This window comes from Phascolarctos cinereus, unplaced genomic scaffold (assembly GCF_003287225.1).
Source record: "Phascolarctos cinereus isolate Bilbo 61053 unplaced genomic scaffold, phaCin_HiC Scaffold_2;HRSCAF=192, whole genome shotgun sequence".
NCBI classification, from domain to species: domain Eukaryota; kingdom Metazoa; phylum Chordata; class Mammalia; order Diprotodontia; family Phascolarctidae; genus Phascolarctos; species Phascolarctos cinereus.
The window spans coordinates 327,968,339-327,994,943 of NW_027555625.1; the positions used below are offsets into that span (position 1 = coordinate 327,968,339).

Here is a 26,605-nt window from a genome sequence, read left to right on the forward strand (position 1 = left end):
TTAAGTGACTTGCCCAGGGTCACACAGCTAGTAAGTATTATGTGTCTGAGGCAGAATTTGAACTCAGGGCCTCCTGACTCCAGGGCCGATGCTCTATCCACTGCACCACCTAGCTGCCCCAAAGTATCTTCTTTTTTGGGGGCTAGGTAATAGGGTTAAATGACTTGCCTAGGGTCACACAGCTAGTAAGTGTCAAGTGTCTAAGGCCAGATTTGAACTCAGGTCCTGCTGACTCTAAGGCCGGTGCTCTATCTACTGCACCACCTAGCTGCCCCAATTCTATGCATTTAAAAACATTACTCTGAGAAGGGGTCCATCGGATTCACTAGACTATCAAAGGGAAGCCCCCTCCCCCCCCCAATTAGTAAAACCTCTGCCCTGAGAGTATAAAGTTGCCAAAAAAAAAACCAGTCAGCACCTTACATTGATAAAGGGAATTCCCTATCCTAATGAGAGCAGAGGTCCTGTTCCTATCCTTATCTGATCTCCTGGGTACTTCTGGTGGGTGAGAAAAGGAAACACCAGTGTTGCCTCATCATCCCTTATCTCCTAAATATTACATTAAAGTAAGTCAGGCAAGTGCTGAAAAGGAGGGCAGGCAATCTCACATGCTGTAGGGGTGAAGGAGCTCGGGCGGGGCCCGCCAGGGTTGATGGGTGGCCGTGGAGGCATGGTGGGAGGCGAAGATCTTGACTGTATTTTCACTTCCACGGGGGATCCAGGCATCGCTGGCACCCTCTTCTCACTAGCAACTGTGAAGAAGAAAAAGGATACTTATGTCAACAGGTGGACTCACAGGTGAGACACGTTATATAGTGAGACACAAAAGGCAACTCTGGGAAATAGGAGAATTCAGAACATTGTACCAAAGAATGGGAGAAGGCCCGAGAGGCTGTACAATCCAATGTCCCCCTTGCAGTTTTTTAAATATGAGGAAGCTGAGGCTCCGAGGGGGAAGATAACTCCCCCACAGTCACAAGTGAGTTTGCAGCACAAGGACTAAAACCCAGTTCTTCTGGATTTCAGACCTATAGGGTTTCCTCTTTACCACTGCCACTGGAACTGGACTCTGTGATGTTCTCTAAGAGGCTAACCAGAAAGCTTCAGAGATGGCATTTCCTTCATTCCCAATAACCCTTCAAGATGGGTAATGTCACAGGTGTGCAGGAGCCGGCTGGCCACCGCTCTCACAAAACCCAATTTGTTACACTTTCAGTGTGAGCATTTGGACTTCAGATTCCTGCAAACACTACGAGTCAGGGTTTGATTTACTATTTTGTTGATGGCCTAGACGTAAGAAAGAGATGAAGAAAATGGTAAGAATGCAGATTAAACTTAAGAGCGTGTTTTGGATAGTACATTGCTAAACATTTACTCCTCAGTGAAGGGGCAGCTGGTGGCACCGTTTTGCAGAAGAAAATACAGGTTCATCAACTTGAAGTAAGCTAAGGATGGAAATGCCTCTGGAAATCCAGCTCCCCAAATCCATCACACACTCACACCCCCCCCCAAACTCCCCCAAACCATCACATATACACACACACACACAGGCTCCTGACCACACTCCTCAAGCTTCCTAGCATGCAATGGGAATAGGACACCATCAGATTGTTAGAGAATACTCCCCAACACAGAGCTTGTTTATAAACTTAAATGAACTGCTCAGACTAAGCAGAAGTCACCTCTCCCTCTGGGGTGATTTATAACAGCTGCTTGAAACCAGCAAAGGCCTGGACATGAGAGGATGGCAGGAGGAAAGGCCAGACAGGCTTCACACGACTGCAGTGGAATTTGGTCTGAATGAATATAAACCTAAACCTGATTCTGTAGACTCACAGAGAAGGGAAGAGTAGTCAGATTCTAAGCTCTGATGTTTTCAAAAAGAAATTTCTTTCTTATTGAAGAATCAGTCATTTACTTTGGTTGATAATTAGGTCAAATCTAATTCTTTCACCATCTGAAAACTGAACTATGACTATCCTCTGGGAACAAAAAGTTCTTCAATTATGTATTCTACTGATCTTGCCATGACTCCATTTCATATTTACTGCAATTTAGATAATAAACAGGGCCAAAGGTCAGGCTCAGTCTGTGGGCAAACCTGAAGGTTTCTTCTCCCTATAGCTAGACCAACACTTGAAAAGCTAACCTGGAACACAGGATGACAAGTATTAAAGTTTACACAGTGATTTCAGGTTTGCAAAACCCTTTGCATATGTTATCTATGAATATATAACAATATCATTATTGCTTAAGCCTAACAACCCTATATGGTAGAAATTTCGGGGATTTTTATCCCCATTTTAAAGATGTGGGAACTGAGTCAAAGAAAAGTTTAGTAATTTGCCCAGAGTCACACAGGTGCAAAAGAGCCTGAAGAGGCCTTAGAACCTAGACCCTGAAAAAAAAAAATCAAATCGACTCTACTTTAGAATTGATTTCATTATGTATTATCACTGACATTTGTGTAACTGGCTAAGTCATATTTTATTGTCTCTGGGTTAAGTTTAGAAGTCCAGCTTTCCTGTAAATTATTCCTTGTCTCTCTCCAAGTTTAAAGGTTCAGTTTTTTTGTGAAATCAATGGTCTATTCTTATGTCAAAGAAAACTGTTTTCTCTATCCCACTAGTCACCCTTCAAGGAAGTCTGGTTTTGTTATACATGTACCACTAAATAACCTTGCAGGTGGACACAATCAATCAGCAACCAGATGGAAGGGGGGGGTTGGTACCCCCCCCCAAACTCGATCTCCAGACAAACACGGTTTTTCCCATCTATAATGCTAACCTTTTACTATGAATGCTTCTCCTTTGTCAATTAAAATGATCTCTAAAGCCCTACCTTGGGGTCTTAGCTATTGATGAAGAGGCTGAGACCCTATTTATTGGCAAATTCACACTTTGCTAATAAACTGACTGTGCTTGGAACTGTAACTTTGTATCTCAGTCTACCTCAATTTCAATTGTGACAGCCCCTTTGGGGTACTGTGGACCAACTCCATCAGTCAATCAATTAATCAACCTGCAATATTTCCTGCCTCTGTGGACTTGGGGAAATAATTTAACTCCCACGGTTCTCAGTTTACTCATCTCTAAAATGAAGGAGTTGGCCTAGGAGGTCCCTTCCCCTTCCAGGTCTCAGCCCCTGTGACTCTTATCTCCAGCACTTTCTATCCAACTACATTACATGTTCTTCTCTTACAAGAAAAGTCATTTAAGCTCCTAGTCTTTTTCCTCATCTGTAAAATGGGGTCAGTAATACCCAGAGTACTTCACGTGGTTTGTAGCAAGGCCCAAATTAAATGTCATTAAAACTCCTTTGCAAACTTTAAAGTACTACACAAATGTCAGTTCTTAACAATAATGAGAAAATAAAGCTGTCTACCTTAGACTTCACATTTTTCCCTTCAAAAATGGTTACCCTTTAGAGACATATACAAGGAAGGATACTTAACATCAAACTCTCCAAGCTCCCAGGGGAGAAGCCTGCTGGCCACTTTGGAAGCTAGAGAGAGGCTGGTCTGGCCGGGGAGGGAGATAACGGACAGGCCAGCCAGCCCTTCCCACTTCTCTCCTGCTCGCAGGACACTTTCTCCTCAGGCCAAACAGATTAGCCAAATGATGAAGCTGGTGCCTTTCCCTGGGACTGTGCTCTCGCCGTGTCCTTCAGAGAAGGGTTGACACGTTTCCAGCTCATCCATCTGCGGCCCAGCTTTGCTGAGGAGGGGGAGAAGGGAAGGAAGGAACTGACAGTTGTCTCACACTGTTCAGTGTTGTGTGCGCTGTGCAGCAACCTAAAGGGATCCTTTCCTCAGACCACCTGCCTTCCCCACGCCGGTGCCAAGGGCCTGAGGAGAGCTTAGCAGTTGGACACATTTTCACATTCAGGGCTTGGCAGAAGGAAAAATCCTGAGCAGCCCAAATGTAGGGGACTGAAAGCTTCGGTTCCTTTCTGATGGATCTGCCACACCAGCTGCCAGGCCGATGAATCAAAGCCCCGCCACGTGACTTTCCACTGGCCACAAACTTTCACCAGCAGATAGGACAGCAAAAAAAACTAATCTCCAATACACACTGTAATGAAAACAGCACCAGATTGGGAACAAGGAGGCCCAAGCACTAGACCTGGCTCGGCCACTGGTCTGGATATGACCTTGGGGTTAACCTCTTAACCCCACTCAGTTTGCTCATCTGTCTAATGGGGATAATGCCATCTGGCCTGCTTACCCCCACAGCAGTGCTATAAGGGACAAAGGAGATACTAAATGTGAAAGCACTTAAAATTTTTTTTAAAATTGATTTTTGTTTTAACACCCTCATTTCCAAATACATCCCCCTCCCAGTAAGTCATGCCTTGTAACAAGAATTAAAAATAAATGGGGCAGAGTTTACAGGATGAAATTTAGGTGGTACAAAAATCCCCAGAAGATACTAATAACATCATTTGGAGATAAATAAGGGACAGCTCTACCAAAAAAACAAAAATGAAACAAACCACATCAACTACATCTGACAGTAAATTAAACAGAAGAATCATCTTTCTGGCTCAAAAGCATCATATTCATACATATATGAATAAAGTGAACATAGTTTTATCTACCTAGAGATGAATGAGGGGCTTCTTGGTGGAGGGGATCACAAGAGTCCCATTCAGGAAGATCTCTCACACATCTTGGTCCTGTGACCCTGAGCAAGGTGGGGCGGAACTAGGAGAAAAACACATGCAATGGCTGCAATAACATAAATGCTGAATACCAAAAGGCAGCTGAACTCAGACTAATTATAACCACCAGTTTTGAGCCTTCAGAATAGAACATGAAACACACTCCTCTCCTTTCAGAAGGGTGGTAGACCACGGGAGCAATATGCCATCAGTCATTTTGCTTAACTGTTTTCCTTTGTTACAAAGGTGGGGCTCAATGTGGGGTGAGGGTGGGATCCAAGTTTGAAATGAATGTGGTATAAAAGGTAAGCATTCATTAATCAATAATTTTACTGATGTGGTAATGATTTTATCAATCAACTTTAAATCAATAATTTAAAAGCTTAATATGTGCCAGGAACTATGCTCAAAAAAGAGAAAAAAAGAAATAAACAACAAAAAAGCCATCAATAAGACTTTTTTAATGTATAAAAACATTAAAGGGACTCCTCTATATGAAAAAAATTACAAGCAGGGAATTTATTCAATTCAGCTTCAATGCTTCATCACTTCCAAGAAACTAACTAGACACTGGTATTTGCCTCTCTATGGCCTCCATGTCCCGAGCAAGTCCAGGGACATAGTGTTCTTATCCCTCTCCAGTCAACTTGGTTATAGGGATCTTGGACTATTTCTCCTTCCATCTCTCTTCAAACTCTTAGCAGACCTCCAGAAGCACTTTATTTTACAAATCTGTAATTCCTGTGTCAATCAGATAACACTGCTCCTTACAATTTGTGCCATCCCCTCCTAAACTGTGAGAATGCTAGGGGCCAAAATCTGTGTCATATGAATGCTACATATTTCTTAGTGCAAAAAAAATTTTTTTTTATTGATATCACCTTCATTTCCCAAAATAGTCTTCCCTTTTTCTTGAATTTCTCAAATTTTCCTTATTACTAGAAAAATCCCTTTCTAGAAAAATTTCTAGATTTCTAGAAAATCCCTTATAACAAAGAATACACATTTTTTAAAAAGCAGCTCAGTGTGTCCTTTGGCAGGCAGGAGATTCATCAGGAAGAGGAGGCATGAAACCTTCCAATACCTTATCTTGCAGTACCTGATGGGCTGTTCTACCGAAGAGGACTGCTTTTATTCTGTTTGGCCCCAGAGGGCCACACCAGGAGGAATGGATGGAAGTCATAGAGGGAGACAGACTTAAGGCTGATGCAGGACAAGCTAAGACTTGTACAAGCAGGATACGGACTGCCTGGGAAGGTACGGGTTCATCTTTCACTCTAAAGCTTCAAGGAAGGACTGGGCAAACAGCTGCTTCTAATGAATGTTGTAGACCCCCAGCAGTAACACCTGAAACTCAGTGGTGGTGATAGGGACTATACCCGTGGTTTTATTGGCAAAATGAGCTCCTGGATGAGTGCACCCTCCGTAATTATTTGCACCAGCATCTTTTCTGTAATTAATAGCTTTAGAGTTGCTGAGAGGTCAAGTGACTGGTCTAGTGTCACACGGCCAGTAGGGGTCAGAGAAATGAGGGACTTGTTGACTTACTGACAATTGCTAGAAATTTCTTTTTCTGGTCTGCGTTTGACCAGATGGCATTTGTGGTCCTTAACAACCCTTGAGCCTGTGATACTAATTTTATGATTATTGTCAATGTCCCTTGAATTCCTATCTAAATCTTCTGGTTCTGTCTTGTTGGATTACCTGACATTCTCCACTTGGGCCAGGAGCTCGTGGAGGTAAATTAGAAGAAAATCACTGGATTTGGTGTCCTTGTTTAGGGCCATAGTGCCACCACTTCCTAATGACTCTAGGCAAATCATGGCTTTTCAAAGCCTTAGTTTCCTTATTTGTAAAATGAAATATCAGTACTTGCACCTATGGCCAACTTCATTTTAGTCTCAGATGATACTGGGTACAAAAAATAAAAACCAGTGCTAAGCTACTGTTATTCACTTTTAACAAATCCAAATGACATAGACCGATGATGAGTCTGATTCTGGAGAAATGAAAGAAAAGAGGAAAATTTCAGTTTGATAGATACCTGATGAACACCTATGTGGAAGACCCCTCATTAACCAGAAGGCTCCTCTGTTGGAACAGAGGTCCAGACCTAAGGGTCTACTAGGCAGACTAGGTCCACCGAGACTCCCAGGGCCAGGGCATCCTTCCCAGGGCTGCAGCAAGAAATGGGGACCTGGTTGGGAACTTCAAAGCAGAGCTTTAGCTGGTTATGATACTGTTCAGGCTCCAACATCTACTGGCTACCTCACCTTTCTGAGTCTTACTCCCTTCATTTGTAAAATGGAGATAGGCAGAAATAGCTGCACTACTTATATCACAGGGCTGTCATGAGGAAAGTGGCTTGTAAAACTCAAAATGTGGAGTTACTGATTTGTTAAAGAACCCCATCTTAAACTGCCATTAAAAAACCATGCTTATAAAATGTTTATTACAAGGAATGGCTCACTGGAGAGGGAATGGGGTAGGGGAAAGGGATATATGTGGAAATGAATGTGTAATAAAACCAAAAGGTATCCATAAAAATAAGATAAAATTAAAAATAATCATAGCTAGTATCTCTAGAGTACTTTAAGGTCTGCAAAATGCTTTACACATATAATTCCATTTGATCCTCACAACACTATGAGGTATTATGCTATTAGTTCCTTTTACAGATGAGGAAACTGAGGCTAAGCAAAGTTAAGTGCCTGGAGTCCAGGGCTGTGTTGGCAAATTTGTAACAGAACTCTCTGGAAAAAATTATTTAAATCTACCCACCTACAGATATGTGTGTGTGTGTATGTACATATATATAAAATATATATATACACACACATACATATATACACACACTTAAGTTTAATATGCATTAACACTGTCCTTTAAAAAATTTTTTGTATTTCTTTTTTTAAATCTCTATTTCATTAATTTATTTTTAGTTTTCAATGTTCACTTCCACAAGATTTTGAGTTCTAAATTTTCTCCCCATCTCATCCCTCCCTCCACCCCGACAGCGTGCATTCTGAATACCCCCCTTCCCCTAATCTTCCCTCCCTTCTATCCGCGCCCCCCCCAAGCCCCTTCCCCTTCCCTTTTCCTGTGGGGCAGGATAGATTTCTATACCCCATTGCCTGTATATTTTATTTCCCTGTTGCATGTGAAAAACAATTTTTAACATTTGTTTTTAAAACTTTGGGTTCCAAATTTTCTCCCTTCCTCTCCCTCCCCACCCTCATTGAGAAGGCAAGCAATTCAATACAGGTTATGTACATGTGTGGTCGTGCAAAACACTTCCATAGTAGTCAGGTTGTGAAAAACTAGCTATAGTTCCCTTTATCCTATCCTGCCCTCATGTATTCTATTATCTCTTTTGACCCCGTTCCTCCTCAGAAGTGTTTGCTTCTGATTACCCCCTCCCCCAATCTGCCCTCCCCGCTTTTACTGCACCCCCCCATGCCCTTCCCCCTATTTTCCTGTAGGGTAAGATAGATTTCCATACCCAACTGAGTGTTAACACTTTATTAATGTTTATTTGTGAAGTGTAAATGTTCACACTGAAAATTCATCAGGCTCTCAGAGTTGGAGCCCACTCCCAAACACCCCTGCTAGGATCCACTGTCAGTAAGTCTTTGAAGCTGAATTCAAACACAGTTCTTCCTGACACCATCTCCCACACTACCCATTGCACCACCAAGACACCAAGTAGTTACTAAGCATGAGATCCCAGTCATCGACCCCTGGACCACCCTGTAATCAGTTATTCAGATTATAAACATTTCTGCAACCACTAGTCTGGAAAGATTAACAAAATGTCCATAACACATTCTGACAAATTCATGAATATCCACAGTCTTGTTGGACTGGATTAATTTTACCATGCAAAGCTTACTTAACTAGATGGACTTCTCTGGGGTATACAATCAGTAATTATGAGCTGGGATTCAAACCCAGGTCACCTGAGTCCAATGGTGACCCCCTGTTATACTCCAGCTTTGAATTGCTATGACTACTGATGGAGTCTAAAATCACAGAGATAGAGTTGGATGGGACCTTAGTCCAACCGTATAGGGTTCCCCCCCACTAGTGGGTGAGAAGGGAGAAGTATGAGATGAGACCTTTTTACCAAACAGACTTGGAAGGTAAAACAATCTTTATTTTAAAGAAACTAAATCACAGTTTTATAATATATGGGAAAGGGTCTGTCTACTGGTGGCATCTTGGACCTCCCCTGGCTACTCTTTGTAACTCACCTCTACCTCCTATTCATTTCTTCATGTCTGGGGCCTGTACACTTGTGGTAACCCCCACAATCCCACAACACCAATCAGTGTTGGGATGAGCAAAGACTCATGGGGCAGACCTCCGGCAGTTTGAGTTAATTCTGACCTCAGGTGAACTAACTGGAACCCAGCTGTGGGTCCTTTGGGCAAGGAGAATATAAAAAGTTTTAGGGTGTGTGGGGGGGGGAAATTCTGACACTCCAACGAAATTTCCTTGCCAGTGGCTTTTACCTTCCTCACCTGCCTTTTATCATCTTGTGGATTACTTTCTACCTAGGGACCGTTGATGTGAAAGGAGCAGAATATTTTAACCCTCAGGCTCTAAGTGATCCATTACCCAAGCAAGGATGACAGGGATAATGGTGGGTGAGAGTTCAGCACTTAAAGGGACCTGAAAACAAGGCTCAATCTAAACCCCCAAATATTTAATATTTCAAATATTTATTTAGTACAGAACCTTGGAATAATCTCAAAAATCTCTACGAACTGCCAACAACATTTTCTTCTGAGACTTCACCAAACATGACTCCAGATGAAAAATGCCAGTAAGCACAGTTTCCCCAGGTCAGAATCTGAGCAGTAATTGGAGGGCAAGTGTCCTGAAGAACTCGATAGGCCAGTTATGTGGCAATTTCCAAGTTTTACATAAAACTGAACACGATGAGGCTGGGAATTGGGAGACCATGATAGAGTTGCCCATCCAGTTCTGACTAGACATGTGACCTTAAGCAAGACTTCTTTGTCTCTGTCTGTCTGTGTCTCTCTCTATTATTATCTCCAGTTTACTGTTGAGGAAACTAAGACAGAGGTTAAATGACTTGCTCAGGGTCACATGACTACTAAGTGTCTGAGACTGGATTTGAACTCGGATCTTCCTTACTGCAGGCTCTACTGAATGGGCCACCTAGGTGACCCTTTCAGGGGGTCTGTGAGGTAAAATACTATTAACAATAAGATTATTTGCCTATTAAAATATTCCTCCCCAACCACATATCTGTGTAAGGCTGAATTTTTTTCATATATTTGAACCAAAACACCTAATCACAGCAGACTGAATGCAAAAGGACATAGGAATTTAGAGATCTTCTATTAAGCCAGATATTAAAGAGATTTACAAAAATATGTAAAATAATTCCACTCTTCTCACAATTTTTTTTTGTTTTTGGAAAATATAGTTACTTTTATTTTTAAAATGTTACTTATGTTAAAATGTAATGGAGTCATCATTATTTTAAATGAATTAAGTATTTTAAAATGTTATCAGTTTTCATTTCAAACATGGCAAATATTGATAGACATAACACACATAAACAGAAGCTCTTTGGCAAGTCCTCAATGATTTTTAAGAGCGGTTCTAATTCTTTACAACATGACTAAGGTGGAAATATGTTTAATATGATTGTACATGCATAGCCTATATCAGATTGCACATTGTCTTGGGGAGGGGGGATGGAAGGGAGGGGTAGAAAAATTAGAACTCAAAATCTTATAGAAGTGAATGCTGAAAACCAAAGACAAATTAAAAAAAAAGAATAAAAACTAAATTTTAAGAGTGTAAAAGGGTTCTGGGATCAAAAAGTCTGAGAACCATTGGACTATAGGATCCCAAAGGTCCCTTCCAGTTACAATCCTCTGATATGAGAGAGAGAGCCAGAGAGAGCGCGCGCAGCACAGTCACATCTTTTCACAGGTGATGGGGGGTCCCTTTAAGGGATGAGAGTAGAAGAGACTATACAGTTTGATTTCAGGAGTCCTCTTACAAAAGAGGGAAGGGGGATACAACACATATCACAAGAATAATCACACTCTTGCACATATATAACTGATATCAAATTGCTTACTATCTTAGGGAAGGAGAAAATTTGGGAACTCAAAAAAATGAATGTTAAAAATTGTCTTTACATGTAATTGGAAAAATAAAATGCTATTAAAAAATTCAAAAGTGCAAATAGAGAATAATCACACTTTTTGACCCAATGATTCCAGTTTGGGGACTATAGCCTGAAAATATTATCGACCCCCACCCCAAAACAAAACAAAAACCATAACTGAGCTCTCAGTGCAAAGATTTTCTTAGCAGCATTAAATGTAATTGTAAAAAATTGGAATCAACATAAATGTCCAACAATAGGAAAAGAGTTAAAAAAACACTGGGGTTCAGAAATATAACAGAATGCTATAATGTCATTAAAATGGACAAATAAAAAATCCACAAAGAGCTTAATGAAATTGTGATTTGTGATTTCATCAGTGTAAAGAGTTCCTAGCTGGGTACTTCCTCTACCAATGCAAATGTGTACCTTTTCTGAAGTTTATGGTCTTAAATTTATGGCCTTTATGGGGCAGTGAGAAGTTAAGTGACCTGGCCAGGGACATATAGCCAGTATGTGTCAGAGGCAAGACTGGATCCCAGGTCACCAGCTCTCTAACACTCTTCTTTGGTAGTTCTATGTCATGGGCTCCTCAGACAATCTGGTAAAGCCTACGGATCCGTTCTTTAGAGAAATGTATATCAATGTATAAAATAAAATACACAGGATTTGCAAAGGGAACCAATTATATTGAAATAGTTCTCCAAATATATGTTTTTAAAATTTATAGATCCCAAGTTAAGAATTTCAGATCTAAAGAACTGGAAGTTAAGGGGGTGCCCATCAACTAGGGAATGGCTGAACAAGTTATGGGATATGAAGGTGACACTGTCCTGTTGTGTTGTAAGAGATGATGAGGGGGATCATTTCAGAAAAACCTGGGAAGACTTATATGAAGTGATGCAGAGTGAAAAGAGCAGAACCAGGAAAAGAATTTATACAATAACAACAATGTTGTAAAGATAACTCTGAAAGACAAAGGAGCTCTGACGAACATGATGAACCACAAATCCAAAAGACTCATAATGAAACATGATATCCACCTCCAGACAGAGATATCTAAGCGTATATTCTTTTTTATCTGTGGACAAGGCTAGTGTGGGAATTTCTTTTGTCTGACATTTGTGATAGGTTTTGTTTTTCTTGCCTTCTCAATTGGTGAGGGAGCAGGAGGGAGGGGAAGGTAAAGAATTTAGAAATGAAAATAAAATTTAACTTTAAAATAGGAGAAAAAAAATAATTTTGCTCTACCGCCATGCTTCCTCTATGATATATAATACAAAGGAAAACAAAGCAGAAGAGAGTAAGTAAGTATCCACTAACCACGACTGTGTAAAGAGAAATGTGAACCAGAATGAATGGACCAAGTGTACTGACAAGAGACCGAAAAAGCTGTTGTATTCCTGGCCTTGCAATTAATTAAAATGTAAATAGTTACTACTGTAGGTTAGTTGGCTACACTGACATTCAATTTTAAGGTTTTAAAGAGGGGAGTGAAAAATAGTGGAGGGAGAAGGTAATCTAGACATTAGCAAGTCCAGCAGCCTTTAAACCCTTCTGGAGTTCACTTTTAGAATGGGTAAAATGGATATGAATGTGCAGACACCCCCCCCCCCTTGAACCCAGCCTCACTCAAGGGTGACTATGGGACACTGAAAATCAAAGAGTGCAGAGCTCAATGGTGGAAGGAAGTTGGATCCTACAGCTTCCCTAGACCTTCATTTCCTTTACCCTGACAAGGCAGGAGATATTTGTGTCGAATGGAAAAGGAAGTAATAGGCTATTACAGAGTACTGTGGGAAACCGCTTCTCCAAGGGCAAACCACAAGAGAGGAGCCTGGGAACACCAGGTGGCCCTCCCCTAGGAGGCAGAAAGAATGAGCCACTCGGACTAGAGGGTAAATGGATGGAATACTTAGTTGTCCATGCCTGTGGCTCTTCTTTTGAACACTTTATGTACCAGACATAGCGGCAAAGACACAGGATGAATCACAGTAAACTTATTTATGGTTCCTTATAGCTGAAGAAATAGAAACTAACATGAAGCCCTCTTCCCAGAATAGTTACCCAAGGGCAGTGGGGTAAAATGTGAAAAGGGCTGTATTGGGAGATTTGGGGTTTGGGTTCTTCCTTTCCTTTGAGAGATGTGTGATCTTGTAGAATGTTACTTTCTGCAAGACTCAGCCTAAGCACCACCTTTTATACACAGGACCTTTTTTGACACCCTCCCCTCCCTATTATCATGTATTTATCTTGTCTTTATTATGGATATTCTTTTTTCTTTTGTGTTTTTTTTTTTGTAAATAGTATTTTCCAATTACATGTAAGGTAGTTTTTAGCATTCATTTTTTATAAGATTTTGAGTTTCAAATTTTTTCTTTCTCCCTCACCAAGATGGTAAGCAATCTGATATAGGTTATGCATGTGCAATCATGTAAATATATTTCCACATTAGTCATGCTGTGAAAGAAGAAACAGAACAAAAGCGAAAAGCCACAAAAAACAACAAAAATGAAAACAGTATGTTTCAATCTGCATTCAGACTCTATAGCTCTTTCTCTGGATAGGGATAGCATTTTCTATCATGAGTCTTTTGGAACTGTCTTGGATCACTTTATTTTGGAGAAGAGCTAAGTTAATCATAGTTGATAATTGCACAATGTTGCTGTTACTGTATACAATGTTCTCCTGGTTCTGCTCACTTCACTCTGCATCAGTTCATGTAAGTTTTTCCAGGTTCTTCTGAAATCTGCCTGCTCATCATTTCTTACGGAACAACAGTACTCCATTACATTCACACAATTTGTTCAGCCATTCCCCAATACATGGGCATTCCCTCAATTTTATTATGGATAATCTTAATTCTTAATTAATATTATTATGGATATTCTTAATTATTCTTAATGTTATGGATATTCTTAAAAATAATTCTTACTTAATAGAGAATACATGTTCTCTATCCTGATAGAATTTAAGCTCCTGAGAGTAGGAACTGTTTCATTTTTGAATCTTTGTAATCAGCAGCTATCACAGAGACTGGCATATAACAGATGCTTAATAAACGCTCACTGAAGGATGTGGATATTCCCTCTATCCCTGCAGATCACAACCCAACCACATCTCATCCTGGGCTTCTTGTCAGTGCTCTCCCACGACCTCCCTAGAGGAACTACACAATGTGTTAGAAGTCTCCCTCTGAGTCTTTTTATATTTCATGGGTCATATTTTTCTTTGCTCTTGTTACATACCTGGCCCACCTCCCCACGCCCCTCCTTCTCTATTTCCTTAACCATATTCCTTTAAGCCACATCTTACATGGAGGTTGCTGTTGAAGTATCCAGCAGCCTTCTTGTGTCTAATTTGTGCTTGACTCTGAGTCCCAGGACCTGGGTTCAGTCCCAGCTTGTGACCCTGGGCAATTTCATGGTCACCCTTTGTGTGACCTCCCCTGAGCCTATTCTCCTATCTGTAAAGTGGCAATAATACTGACAATATGTCTTTTGCAGAGTTGTTAAGAATGAATGAGGTGATGGCTATAAAGTGCTTAGTAAAGTGAAGCACTGTAAAAAAGTCAGCTATTTTTGCTATTGTACAAAGTGGGGCTGTCCACGTGGCTCTGTAGCAAACTTGTATTTTTAAGTCCTTTGTTGCTTTTATCATCTCTGTTAATTTCTCTCTCCCAGGCCAGCAGGAAGTGTGGCTCAATGACTGGCTAGAGGCCATTGAATCCCAAACCTGTGATTATCTCTCCCCAACTACAGAAAAGACATATGAACTGATGCAGAATGAAGTAAGCAGTACCCAAAAAATATTGATACATCAATATTATAAAAATTAACAATTTGGAGGTCTTTCATAAACTGATGAATGATGAAATGATCAGAAGCAGGTAAACAATTTATATTATATATTATATACAAATGACCTTGAAGTCAAACTATCTTACTGTGAGGTAAGAACTATCATTAATACAATGACCATGCATGCTTGACTTCAGAGGACCAATGATGAAACATGCTATCAATTACAGACTGGTAATGGATTTAGGCTGCAGAATCTGATACACACACACACACACACACACACACACACACACACACACACACACACACACGTAAAGAGACATTGAAGGAATTTGTTTTGCTTGACTATGCATATTTGTTGCAAGAAATTTATTTTTCTTTTCAATAAGGTAGGAAGGAAAATAGCTTTGTTAATTTTTTTTCTAAATGCAGAGGCAGTGGGGTGCTACAGAAATGAAATGCTGCAAATACTTTCAGATGAGGTCATTGTGTTATTAGTTTTACTTTGTTCCAAGAGACCTCTCACAATGTGGAGTAACCTGTAACTATTCTGTAATATAAAAGCAAAATGAGTTATTCCAAGGGAAAGAAGGTGGAAAGCTTGATAAGGAAGGGTAGCTGTTCTAAGTAAGTGCTTAAAGACTGAAAGGTGACGCTGTTTATCACCAGTATGGAACCTGAAACAGGGAAGAGTCGGGAGCGAGGGCGGGGGGGAGAAGGGAAGGAAGTGAATAAGCTGGGCTGCTTTCCAGCTCCTCCTGAGTTAGGTTCTAACAGCATCATTTAATAATTTTACTTGAAGTGTTTTTAATTCCAAGATCTTCAGACACACTCAAATTCAAACCAAGTAACAAGAGGACTCTGTTACAACTCAGCTCATCATTTTAGGGTTATTATTACAAAACTAATCCTGCGATGTAGATCTATCATGGATCATATCATATAATAACCCCACCATAAAAATATCTTTCTAAACAAAGTCGACAGAACCTGGATTGTTTTAGAGGCACCGACAGGCAAGATGGGTGGCTCTCAGTGGAGAGACGGGGGCAGAACAGAAAAAAAAAAAACAGGCCTTGTGTTCCTTTCCTTCTCTGTCCAGATGTATGTAGTACAAATTCACAGCCCCAGTGATAGATATCTAAAACCAGATCACAAGTCTTGATGTCAAACCTGCCCCTTCACTGGCTAAACAGAGAGAATCCACATACAAAAAGCTTGCAGCAGGAGAAAAACTGTTGGGTTAATAGGATCACAGATTGATAAAGAGCTAGAAGGGATTTCAGAGGCTACTGAATCCAACATCCCCATTTTAGAGATGAGGAAAATCAAGGATTTCAAAGTAATTTGTCACAGATCATCTGGCTACTAAGTGTCTGAGGCAGGATTTGAACTCAGACCTTCCTACTTCCAAGGCCAGCACTCTATCCACTGTACCAAATAACTGCCTGAGAAATAGTCTAATGAAGCTGTCACCCCGATGGGAGTATTCCTTCCAGAGATGCAGATCATGGCCTGTTTATGCCTGCCCAGATGGTGCTACTTGCATCTCTCTCACCTGTGTGCTCCCCTAAATGTGCCACAATGAAGTTCCCATCCGACATACCGGGGGCCTTCCTTGCATTCTCTCAGCAAAATGCCACGCCTCTGAAACTTACTACCTGTGTGACCTTGGACAAATCACTTACCCTCCCTACACCTCAGTGTCCTCATCTGTAAAATAATGGCGTCAGACTAAATGGCCTCCAAGGTCCCTTTGAGCTCTGGAGCTGTGATTTGGGATCTCACGTGGTTACCATGGGAGCCACAGGCTGTCCATCGGCTGTCTCTTGCCTTTGTCACACAAACAGCCCCTCATTTTTCCCAGACACAAACTGGATTACATATTCACAAGGAATTTTCTAACTAGAAGGGCAGTCTGGCGGTGGATCCAGATGTCAGAACTGAGGACTGACTCTCTCTAGACACCAGTTAACTAGCTCTCCATCAGTCATGACCAAGAAGAAATCTGTCCATTCATTGTTAGGGTAACTGTTTCCTTCCCAATGTTCAAAAGGATAAGCTGTAATTTGCCTGCCACTGTAAGAACGCTGTAGCTAATCTCAATGCAAGCTAAGAGCAGCCCCAGCATAGCCCAACCTGATAAGGTAAATAAGGAGACATGATCTATGGATTCATGCCTCCCAGCTCTATGAACGTTGATTTTGAATAATAGCATTATCTACTCCAATGGCACACCATCTGTTTTACGTCTCCACCAAGCTAATGTTTTTCACATCAAGAACTGAGAAATAGAAAGACTTAAAATTAAACTGGATTAACATTTTCTCTTCTTGGGGAGGCCAGACCCACAATAGCTTGAACTTGGTGAGACACAAAGCCCAACTCAACACAGAAAGAACCCTGCCTGGGAAGTCATTCGTTCCCACTAGCCGGCTGTACGAGACCCTTCCCTTTTCAGACCTCTGTTTCCCTAGTCATAAAATAAGGAGATGGCCTAAATCTCCAAGGTCCCTTCCTCTTCTGATTTAAGTGCTTAACAACTTGGCAAATGAGGACTCTATGTAAGTATTCCTGAGACTTAAGGTAAAATGTAGTAAATAAATACATCCCTGAAAAACAGGCCTCTCCGGGGTCAGTCAGCATGATGTAGTGTTTTTGCCTTTCTATGTATCCCATAGTGCCTAGCACACAGTAAGTGCTTAATACTTGTTGACTGATGAATGGCAGCCTTATTATGTTCTCTTCCCTCATAGCATGTTCTTTCCCACCTCTCTACTTTTAGCCCATGGTATCCCCATTTTCTCTCAACTTGTCCAAATCCAACCCATTCTTCGAGGGTCAGATCACATACTGCCTCTTCCAAGATTTCCATAACCACTCCAGCCCCTGGTGAATGAGTTCCTCCCCTCCCTCACACTTCAATGCTCTGGGTTAGCTTTTGAGAGCTCTGAGCTAACTCTGCATCATGATAAGGCGGAGAGCTTCAAAGCCCTATTGTATTGTACTTAAAATTGGCCAGAACACTTTTTCTGTCTAGGCCTCACACTTTTAAAGACATGGGGAACTTGGAGAGGGCTCAAGAGAAGAGCCACAAACATAATTAAAGAAAATAAAACTGAGGGAAATGTTAAAGAAACTAGGTCCAGAGGAAGAGAAGAACAAGGAGTGATTGAATGTGCTCAAGGATACAAGGGGGTGGTCTCCATCTCTACTTAAAACAGGAAGGAGAAGAAACAGGCAGCATTAGAATGAGATTAAATCTAAGGAAGAATTTCCTCTCAGTGGTGGTGGTTAAGCCTTAGACTACATTGCCAAGGAAAACTAAGAAATGTCCTTTTCCAAGCATCCTTTTAAATGGGGTAGATTATCATCTGTATGAAAGAAGTTGCTTTAGGTCGTGCCTGGAAGGAGCTAGAGAGCAGGCCACCTAGATTCAACTTTTTTTTTTAATTAATGAAAATCTACTATCTCTCCCTCCCATCTCCACCCACCTATCTCTCTCACCTCCCCTTCCACCCACTGAAAAAGAAAATCAAAATCCACGTAACAAATACGAACAGTCAAGCAAAACAAATTCTCTCATTGGCCATGTCCAAAAACTAGATGTCTCATTCTGTCCTCAGAGTCCGTCTCCACATTTGTGGGTAGCAGGCTTCATTATGAGTGCTCTGGAATCATGACTGCTCACTGCTTTGATAAGGGTTCTTAAAGTTCTTTTTAAGGTCATAGGACACTTGCTCACTATTCAAAACACTGTGAAATGAGCTGTCTCCAAAAGGGGCTCATAATCCTCAGGAGACAGATCAGTATTTATCATAAAGAGATGTTATAGAAGGTGACTCAGCTTGGCTTCAACTCCATGGAACAGCACGCTTCCCCCAGGATAAGTTGATAAACTGATCACCTGAAATCTCACCACCACACAGACTGATTCCATTTTTCATACTTGGGGCAGCTAGGTGGTGCAGTGGATAGATCGCTGGCCCTGAAATCAGGAGGAACTGAGTTTAAATCCAGCCCCAGACCAAACACTTGACACTTACTAGCTGTGTGACTCTGGGAAAGTCACTTAACCCCAACTGCCTGAAAAAAAAATTTTTTTTATACCTGATAACCTTCTCAGTTGTCTTTCCCTTCTAACTGGAGGGCAATAAAGTGTTCCCAAGTCTTCCTTTATAGAAAGCTCAGAACTTCCTGAGTAACTCTATTTTCTATTAGCAACTGTACTTTGTTTCAACTCCAGGGAACATCATTGTCCCCTTAAAACCTGATGTGTTGTCCCGCCCCCCACCTCTTTATAGTTTTCTTTAGTATACTGTCTTCCCCCACCTAGATTATAAACTCCTTGAGGGAAGGATCTTTCATTTTTAAATTTACATCCCTAGGCTTAGTACAGTGCCTGGCACTTAGTAGGCGCTTAATCAATGTTTATTACATTGAATTCTTGCTCTCCCAACTCTAGGATTCTATGACCTATACCATATCCTATCTAGAACTAGATTTTACACACCTTCACATTGTCCCCTATACTCTCATCTCTTTGTTTCCAGTCTGTAAGCTTTTTGAAGGCAGGGACCAACTCATCTATCCTTGAGTGTATCCAAGCAGTTTGATGACCGAGTATGAACTTGATAAACAATTTTCATGGAAAGAATGAAAAGTTGGTATAGAATTACTTAGCACTGCCGATTACAGCAGGATGCTAACACATGTCTGACCCTCATGTGGAACAAAAAGATTTGTCCCATTCCAAAGTCCAGAAGCTGTGATCTTTGCCTCAGAAACCTGCACAAAAGGATTGCATGTAAATGTGGGGATGTGTGTCAATCCATTCCTAGTGCTGGAAATATAACTCACTAGGACTGTCTTCATGTACAAAGGACAACATTATCTGGGTTACATACATAAACTCCACTAAAAATGGTTTCCAACAAGGTCGAATGTTTATGTGTTTAAATTGCTAGTGAAAATCTCAGATTAAAGGCAGACATCTGCTCTTTTGCTCCTATAATTCACTCACTCTATAGGCCTTTTCCTCCTCAAGGATGCTATATTTATACCCATCCTCCCCCACACACAGCTGTTTCACTTTCAGGCTGCAAATATTAAACTCAAAATGCTGCCATGTTTTGCCAATTCAATGGAATCCTAGTTATTAACAGCAGGCACATACACATTCAACATATTTACATGGACCTCCTTGGTAAAGCCTCTTCTGATCAGATTCTACTTACTAGACTGTAAGCTCCATGAGAGCAGGACCAATTTTTAGGCTCCTTCAAGTGTAATGTGAGAACTGAGTGGCATCTAGAGATTTGTAGTTCAAAGGGAAAATAAGCATTCAACTCTAAGTTATTTGGGACTATCTAGATCAAGGATTCTTGAGAAAGTTTTGAGAACTTTAAAGACTATTTCAATAACTATATTTCAATATAATTGTGTTTCTGTTTTTGTTTTTTTTTTTTTTGGTAATCCTTAGCATTTTTTAAAATTCATTCTCTAAAACTTTCTAAAACATGGTCCATCAGCTTCACTTGTTTGCCAAAGGGGTCTAGGAGACAAAAAAGTCTAAGGACCACAAATCTAAATGAAAGTGGAATTGTGTCATGCCCCAGAGCTGTTAAAGAGACACACACAGTTTGTGAGAGAGACACACACAGTTTGTGAGAGAGACACACACAGTTTGTGAGAGACTGATGAAAGGAACGGGTACCTCAACAGCAGAACAGCAGCATTAAATAGGGCGTGTTTCCCAACCCTACATAAGACTTAAGCTGAGCCAGAAAGAATCAGGAGAATAGGGGCAACAAACAAAAGGAGAATTGGAAGGAGGATTTAGAGACAGAAGCGATAAAGGAGAGCTATCAGGCATCTTAGAACAGAAGGCTCTGGCTGAAGCCACCATTTGTACCCACTTCTTCAAAAATTCCAAGAAAAAAGCCTGGTCTTTCATCAACTTCCCTTGCCTGTGCCTGTCTATTAACATCATGGCAGCATACTCTACTTGTTTCATTATCCCAACATTTCAGGGAACCTGAATTTTTGCCTCAACCATAAAGAGGTCTTTGTTGGCACTCAAATGGAGTTTGTTGCAAGAAGAGTGCTTTGTGAACCTTAAAACCATGTGTAAATTAAAGTTATTGTTCACTGATTTATTATTTAATATTTAAATTAGAGTAAAGTGCCAAACCTCTGCTTAACCATTAGGAATCTTTCCTGACTGGGGTCTCTGAGCTATTGTGATTGTATTTATAACTTTTTATTTAATATAAATTCCATGAAGCAGGAGAAGATCGCATGTATGGGCTATAATTGTGTCCATAGGCTTTAAAAAAAAAAAGAGATGTTATAATAGGGATGGTTGACTAAATATCCAGAGACAAACGGGGTAAGAAGGAGAGGGCAGTGATGAGCATCCTACTGGCCAACCGTATCCTCCATCAGGATATCCACAACCACCAAATGTTGTATCAACATGCACTCAAGTAAACACATAGTTAAGTATTGAGGAAATGTGTGAACTGAGTTTGAAGGTGAGAACCCATGTCGAAGTTCTCCTACTTCCTCTATTAACATGCAGATGGGTCTATAAACTCAGTAAATCCATGTACTTGACTAGATGATTCTGAGTTATATTACATTCTGGTTTTACCAACATTAGCCAAGCATAACTCCCTTTGTTCATGTGTTCAATGAAACAACCTTAACTTGACCATTAACTTCAGGCCTATTTGTGTCCTCTCCAATGAGGGAGAGATCCTACTGGATTAAACACCTACGCTCTTGTTGCATTTCATTTAAGAATGAACTTTGGCACATCTATCTTCAGTTTTACTTAAATAAAAAATTGCCCTCTCCATACACCATTTCCCCAGTATATATTCTAATTGTAGAACACTGAGAACTATATTCTAAGTCTTAAACTTTTTGTATGTCCTAGATGCCACTTTTGGCAGTGTGCTGAAGCCTCTGAACACTTTTTCTTAATGTTCTGGTTTTTTTTTAAATCCATAGTTCAAAAAATAAAGATGTCATTTTGTCCCCCATCCAAGTCCAACCCCCTCCCAAATCTATCTATCTATTCTGGGGGTTTATGAACCCCACATTAAGAATCACTACTCTAAGGCATGAATGTCTTCAGATGTGATAAAGAATTTCAACAGTTTAAGCTGAAAGAGAGGCAATATATGTGGTAAGATGAAGACAAGTCTTGGAATCAGAAAGACTTGTCCTTCAAGTGTTACCTCTGACATACTGGCCATGTGACCATGTCATTTAAACTTTCATCCCAGGAAATTCTCTAAGTAACCACAGTTTCCTTTCCATGCTGAGAGGTCTCTATAGTAAATGAAATCACCAAGTTCTCTTCTCTTCTCCTCCTCCCCCTCCAAAAAAAAAAAGATAAAGGAAAGGAAGACAAGTGAGGGACCACTAGGAAGACAGGACATACAGAAAGAGGACTGACCCATATACCACTTGTCTGATTAAAAGCCAATTAAGTTTCATTCTTACTTATTAAACTAGGACTGGTAAAATCTCCAAGAGACAGCTGTGGAGAAATGGACCCATCCTCAGAGCCAGGAAAAGCTAGCTGAGTTCAAGTCTTGCCACTGATAGGCCATGGCTGTTTGACCTGAAGTGTGTCATTTAACCCATCAGAGTCACAGGCAACACTTTAAAGCTGTAAGCTGCAGGGCCAATTTACACTCACAGATGGAGTTTCCTATACTATTTTTGAAATAGCACTCCCCACCCCCAAATTAAAAACTCAGATTTAAAACTGTCAGATTTGGAAGAACTCTTTTGTAAAAAGGGAAAGTGAGGCCCAGAAAATGGGGAAGAAATTTGCCCAAGGTCTTCTTTGGTAAATTGCCTAAAAATTCTTCAAACAAATTTTTCACATGCACACCTGAGGATGGTCACTAAATTTATGTATTTATTCAGCAAACACTTGCTGTGTGTGCCTCCAGTGCGCAAAGCTTTGTCCTGCCACAAAGGAACACTAAGTCCTTTGTACTTGCCTTCATGGTGCTTACAATCTAATGAGTCCAGTCAAGTATGAGAAGGCTTTATGGAAGACTGATAGGCTCGTATATAGTATAGCTCTTGGGTTAATACAGAGAATGCATCTGAAATAAAACATGGCAGCTTTCCAACTTTAGTAATTGCAGTCCAAAAGTCAAAGGCAAGACAGATAATTACTGCTTCTGGTTTTACATTATAGAGAGATTTTAATTTTTGTGTATTTTTTCCCCAATAAGAATAGCATTTCAAATTAGCAAAAGACTTAAATACGCATGTTTGATATGAAAATTGTCATCATCCCCTGAAAAATTATAGTCTCCAGAGCAGAAATTCCTCCACTGGGTAGGAGGTTAGACCAGATGACCTCCTGAGCCCCTTGTAAGAATAAGATCTTATGATTGTTGGAATTTGTCAGGCAGTGTTAACATCTCTCAACTACTTTCACTGCTTTCTATCAGGAATTTCTACTGTAATTAAAACTTTCTGAATGAAATGTTTGGAATGAGCATTCCAGATGTGAGCACCTACCTCGTCTGCCTCCATACAGAGCACGAGTAAGATTAATTCACTCATTCACTTAACATTTCCCGAGTGCCTGCTATACACAGGGCCCTGAGGCTGGCACTTATGAGAATGCAGAGAGATGGAATAGACCCTAAGTCCAGTCCTAATGAAGCTCAGTGCAGTAAGAGGAAGATTTAACTAGAAAATAGAATATTCATTGTCAGTGCCTGGTATTGTAAGAGTTTGTTCATTTAATAAACATTTATTAAGCACCTACGGTATATAAAGCACCATACTGTTACTGGAGGAGAAAGAAATAAGACATAGTTCCTGACCCAATTGAGCTTATATTCCACTAGGTGAATGGATAACACCCACACACAGATAGCTACAACACACAAATTTAGATGATAATGCATTAGAGAGGTGAAGGAGATCTGAGGGGGAAGGATCATTATGACAAAATGGAGTGTAGATTCATTAATGATTTTTTTCCTCTTCACATGAGGGCATGAAGCCTAAAAACAGTTAAAACTTTCTTCCAACAAGTAAGTGAGGTTTTAACAGTAAGATTTAGGTACAGAGGCCAGCAAGACCCTTACAAATCGGTAAATTATGACAGCAACAGATCAATTAATAAATCAATTAGCAATATCTCGAATTTACATATGGTTTTAAGGTTCACAAAGCACTCTTCTTGCAACAAACTCCATTTGAGTGCCAACAAAGAGCTGAACACTGCAGGAATGTTTATCTTCTCTAAGGAATTACTAATTGCAATCCACTGAAGAAATGGAGAAAGTGGGATTCAGTGGAAAGACTACTAAATTCCAAGTCAGAGGACCTGGGCTCAAATCCCAACCCAGCTACTGTGACTTTGGGCAAACCACTTCATCTCCTGGGCCTCAGTTTCCTCATCTGTAATGTAAGTAGCACTTCTGACACCTTTATTGATGTGTCCCAGAGTGGGCTGCGTTAGCTGACTTCGGAGATCCTGTCTAGCTCTTAAGTCTATGTTCCAAAAATCAGAAACTAACCCTACTGATCTAATGCCATTGCTGTAATGTGTCTCTCTCTTTTGGGAGGCAGGGAATATTGGAGATAAGGAATAAAAGGAGAAAAAGGGGTACAGGTGGCAAGCAGAGATGGCTACAGCAAACTGAAAGAATTTAAGCCAGAACACAACTTAAGACATCATATAATCTTACCCCCTCTCTCTATTTTATAGAGGAAGAAACTGAGACCTAGAGTGGGCAAATGACTTGCCAAAGGTCATATAGTTAATTAGTGATAAAGCCAGGGTCTTTTGAAACAAGTAAGCTGACAGGGTCATTCTTCACCTGTTCTTTGAGCCAATCATGGAGACTGCTCCTACATTTCTTACAGTCAATTCTCAGTTATTCATAAACACTTTTTAATTGCAGTTTTTCTCCATCTAAGTTGGCCCTTGGGGTATGGGGTTCAATGAAGGAATTTAAGGTCACATCAGCACTAGCTAAAGCAAAAACAATTAGGCCAGAGTATCAAACACCCAAGTAAAAGATTGTCTCCAGTGCAAATACAGATTTTGGAATTATCAGCTGTTTGGACTATATAAAAATTCAACAAATAAGGTAGTGAAATAGATTTTCCTAAAGGCGGATGAACTATATCTATCTATCTATCTATCTATCTATCTATCTAAAGATTTCTTGTCTTAACTTGGAATCAATAAGATTGTGGACTCAATGTTGGATCACAACTTGGCTCAGCCCAAGTGAAACTTCTTACAAGAGGTCCTTCCAAACTGTTAGTGTTTCTCTTCCCTGCCCCCCCCACCACAGTACAGTTACTTTGTATATACTTCATGTTATTTGAGTACAAGTTATGTGTTCCTCCCCCAACCCTGTGCAAGCTTCTGGAGGGCAGGAATTTTTTGTTTTTGCCTTCGTCTGGCACCTAGTACAGTGTTTGGCATACAGTAGGATCTTATGTTGTTGTTCAATCATTTCAGTCCAGTCCAACTGTGATCCCATTTGGGGTTTTCTTGGCAGTGGCTTGCTATTTCCTTCTCCAGCTCATTTTGCAAGTGGGAAACTGAGGCAAACAGGGGTAAGTGACTTGTTCAGGTTCCCACAGCTAGTAAGTGACCGAGGCCAGATCTGAGGAAGATGAGTCTTCCTAACTCTAGGCTTGGCACTCTAAGCACTGTGCCCATGTAGGACCTTAATAAATGCTTATTGAACAGAACTGAGTTAAACTAAGCTTCTCACTCATACAGAATAACTCTCCTGTGCCTCCCCATCAGGTGTTGGCCACTTATTTTTTAGGCTCTCTCCATTCTGATTGGCATCATCCAAGTGAACGAGGTAGCCTTTTCCGAACAGAATATATCTGTCATTTGAAGAAGATCCACTGAGAATCACTGAATGTTGTTACTGGAGTACTATAGCAAAGTTGTAAGCTCTAGATCCTGATACTTCTGAGCTGCGTGACTCTGGGCAAGTCACTTAGCCTCTCTGGGCCTCAGTTTCCTCATTTGTAAAATGTACATAACATATGAGGATCAAATGCGATAATAATTATAAAACACTTAGTACGACGTCTGGCACTTACTAGTGCTATATAAATCTTGCTATTATTTTTATTAATATTATTATTATTATTATTATTATTATTATTACTAGCTAGGCAGGTGGTGCAGTCAACAGAGCACTGGGCTTGGAGTCAGGAAGACAGGAGTCCAAATATGGCCTTAGACACCTGCTAGCTGTGTGATCCTGAGTGAGTCACTTAACTATGTCTGCCTTGGTGTCCTCAACTGTAAAATGGGGATAACAATAGCACCTACCTCACAGGGCTGTTGTGAGCATCAAATGAGAATAACTGTAAAGTACTTAGCACTGTGCCTGGCACACAGTAGGCAATTAATAAATGGTTATTTCCTTCCCCTTCCATCTCATACCTACCAGACTGACAGACTGCTGAAGAGCTTTGGGACCCACTTATAAGCATGCCACAGATGTTGACAACAACAAAAAAATTATCAGGCAAAATAATCACAACAGGAAGTTAGTTTTAATGAATCAGGGTGCATTAGGGAAGAGGACCGGATGCCAGGGTGCATGCTGGGGCAAGGAGAGAGGAGTCTCAAGTGGAGGCCCTGGAGCTAGAGCCGGGCCCTCCCAGGAGACAGCACTAAGCCAGGCTGGTCTTAGCTGACAGAACACGCTATCTGAGCTGCCTTGGTATCCTCAGCATCAAACACAGTGCCTGGAACTGGGCTTAATAGGTGTTTGTTGACTGACTGATTGGTTGATGGATCTAAGGAACACCCAGCTATACCATGCTAGAGCAGTATAGTGTACCACACTATAGTGAGGTTAGGCTCAAAGGATCTGTGTGGGCTATGCCTTTGTAACATCTTAAAAGTATTTGTTTTTTTTGGTGAAATGACACAGGCTAAGGCAACATT

General features: G+C 40.6%; 1 protein-coding gene across 6 annotated transcripts in view; it reads right to left on the bottom strand.

Annotated features, from left to right (window-relative positions):
• Positions 1–26,605, bottom strand: part of CBFA2T2 (CBFA2/RUNX1 partner transcriptional co-repressor 2) — a 168,086-nt gene that overhangs the window by 44,177 nt on the left and 97,304 nt on the right. For 4 of the 6 annotated variants that reach the window (XR_002326847.2, XM_020998620.2, XM_020998616.2 and 1 more), the window contains exons 2-3: positions 4,600–4,705; positions 609–752 (exon numbers count right to left, since the gene is read on the bottom strand). Coding sequence is in view for 5 of the 6 variants with exons in the window: in XM_020998616.2 (XP_020854275.2) it covers positions 609–752; positions 4,600–4,705 (250 nt within the window). In the remaining variant the exon portion in view is untranslated. The remainder of the gene's footprint in view (positions 1–608; positions 753–4,599; positions 4,706–26,605) is intronic. The other 2 variants (XM_020998617.2, XM_020998618.2) reach the window with 1 other exon arrangement.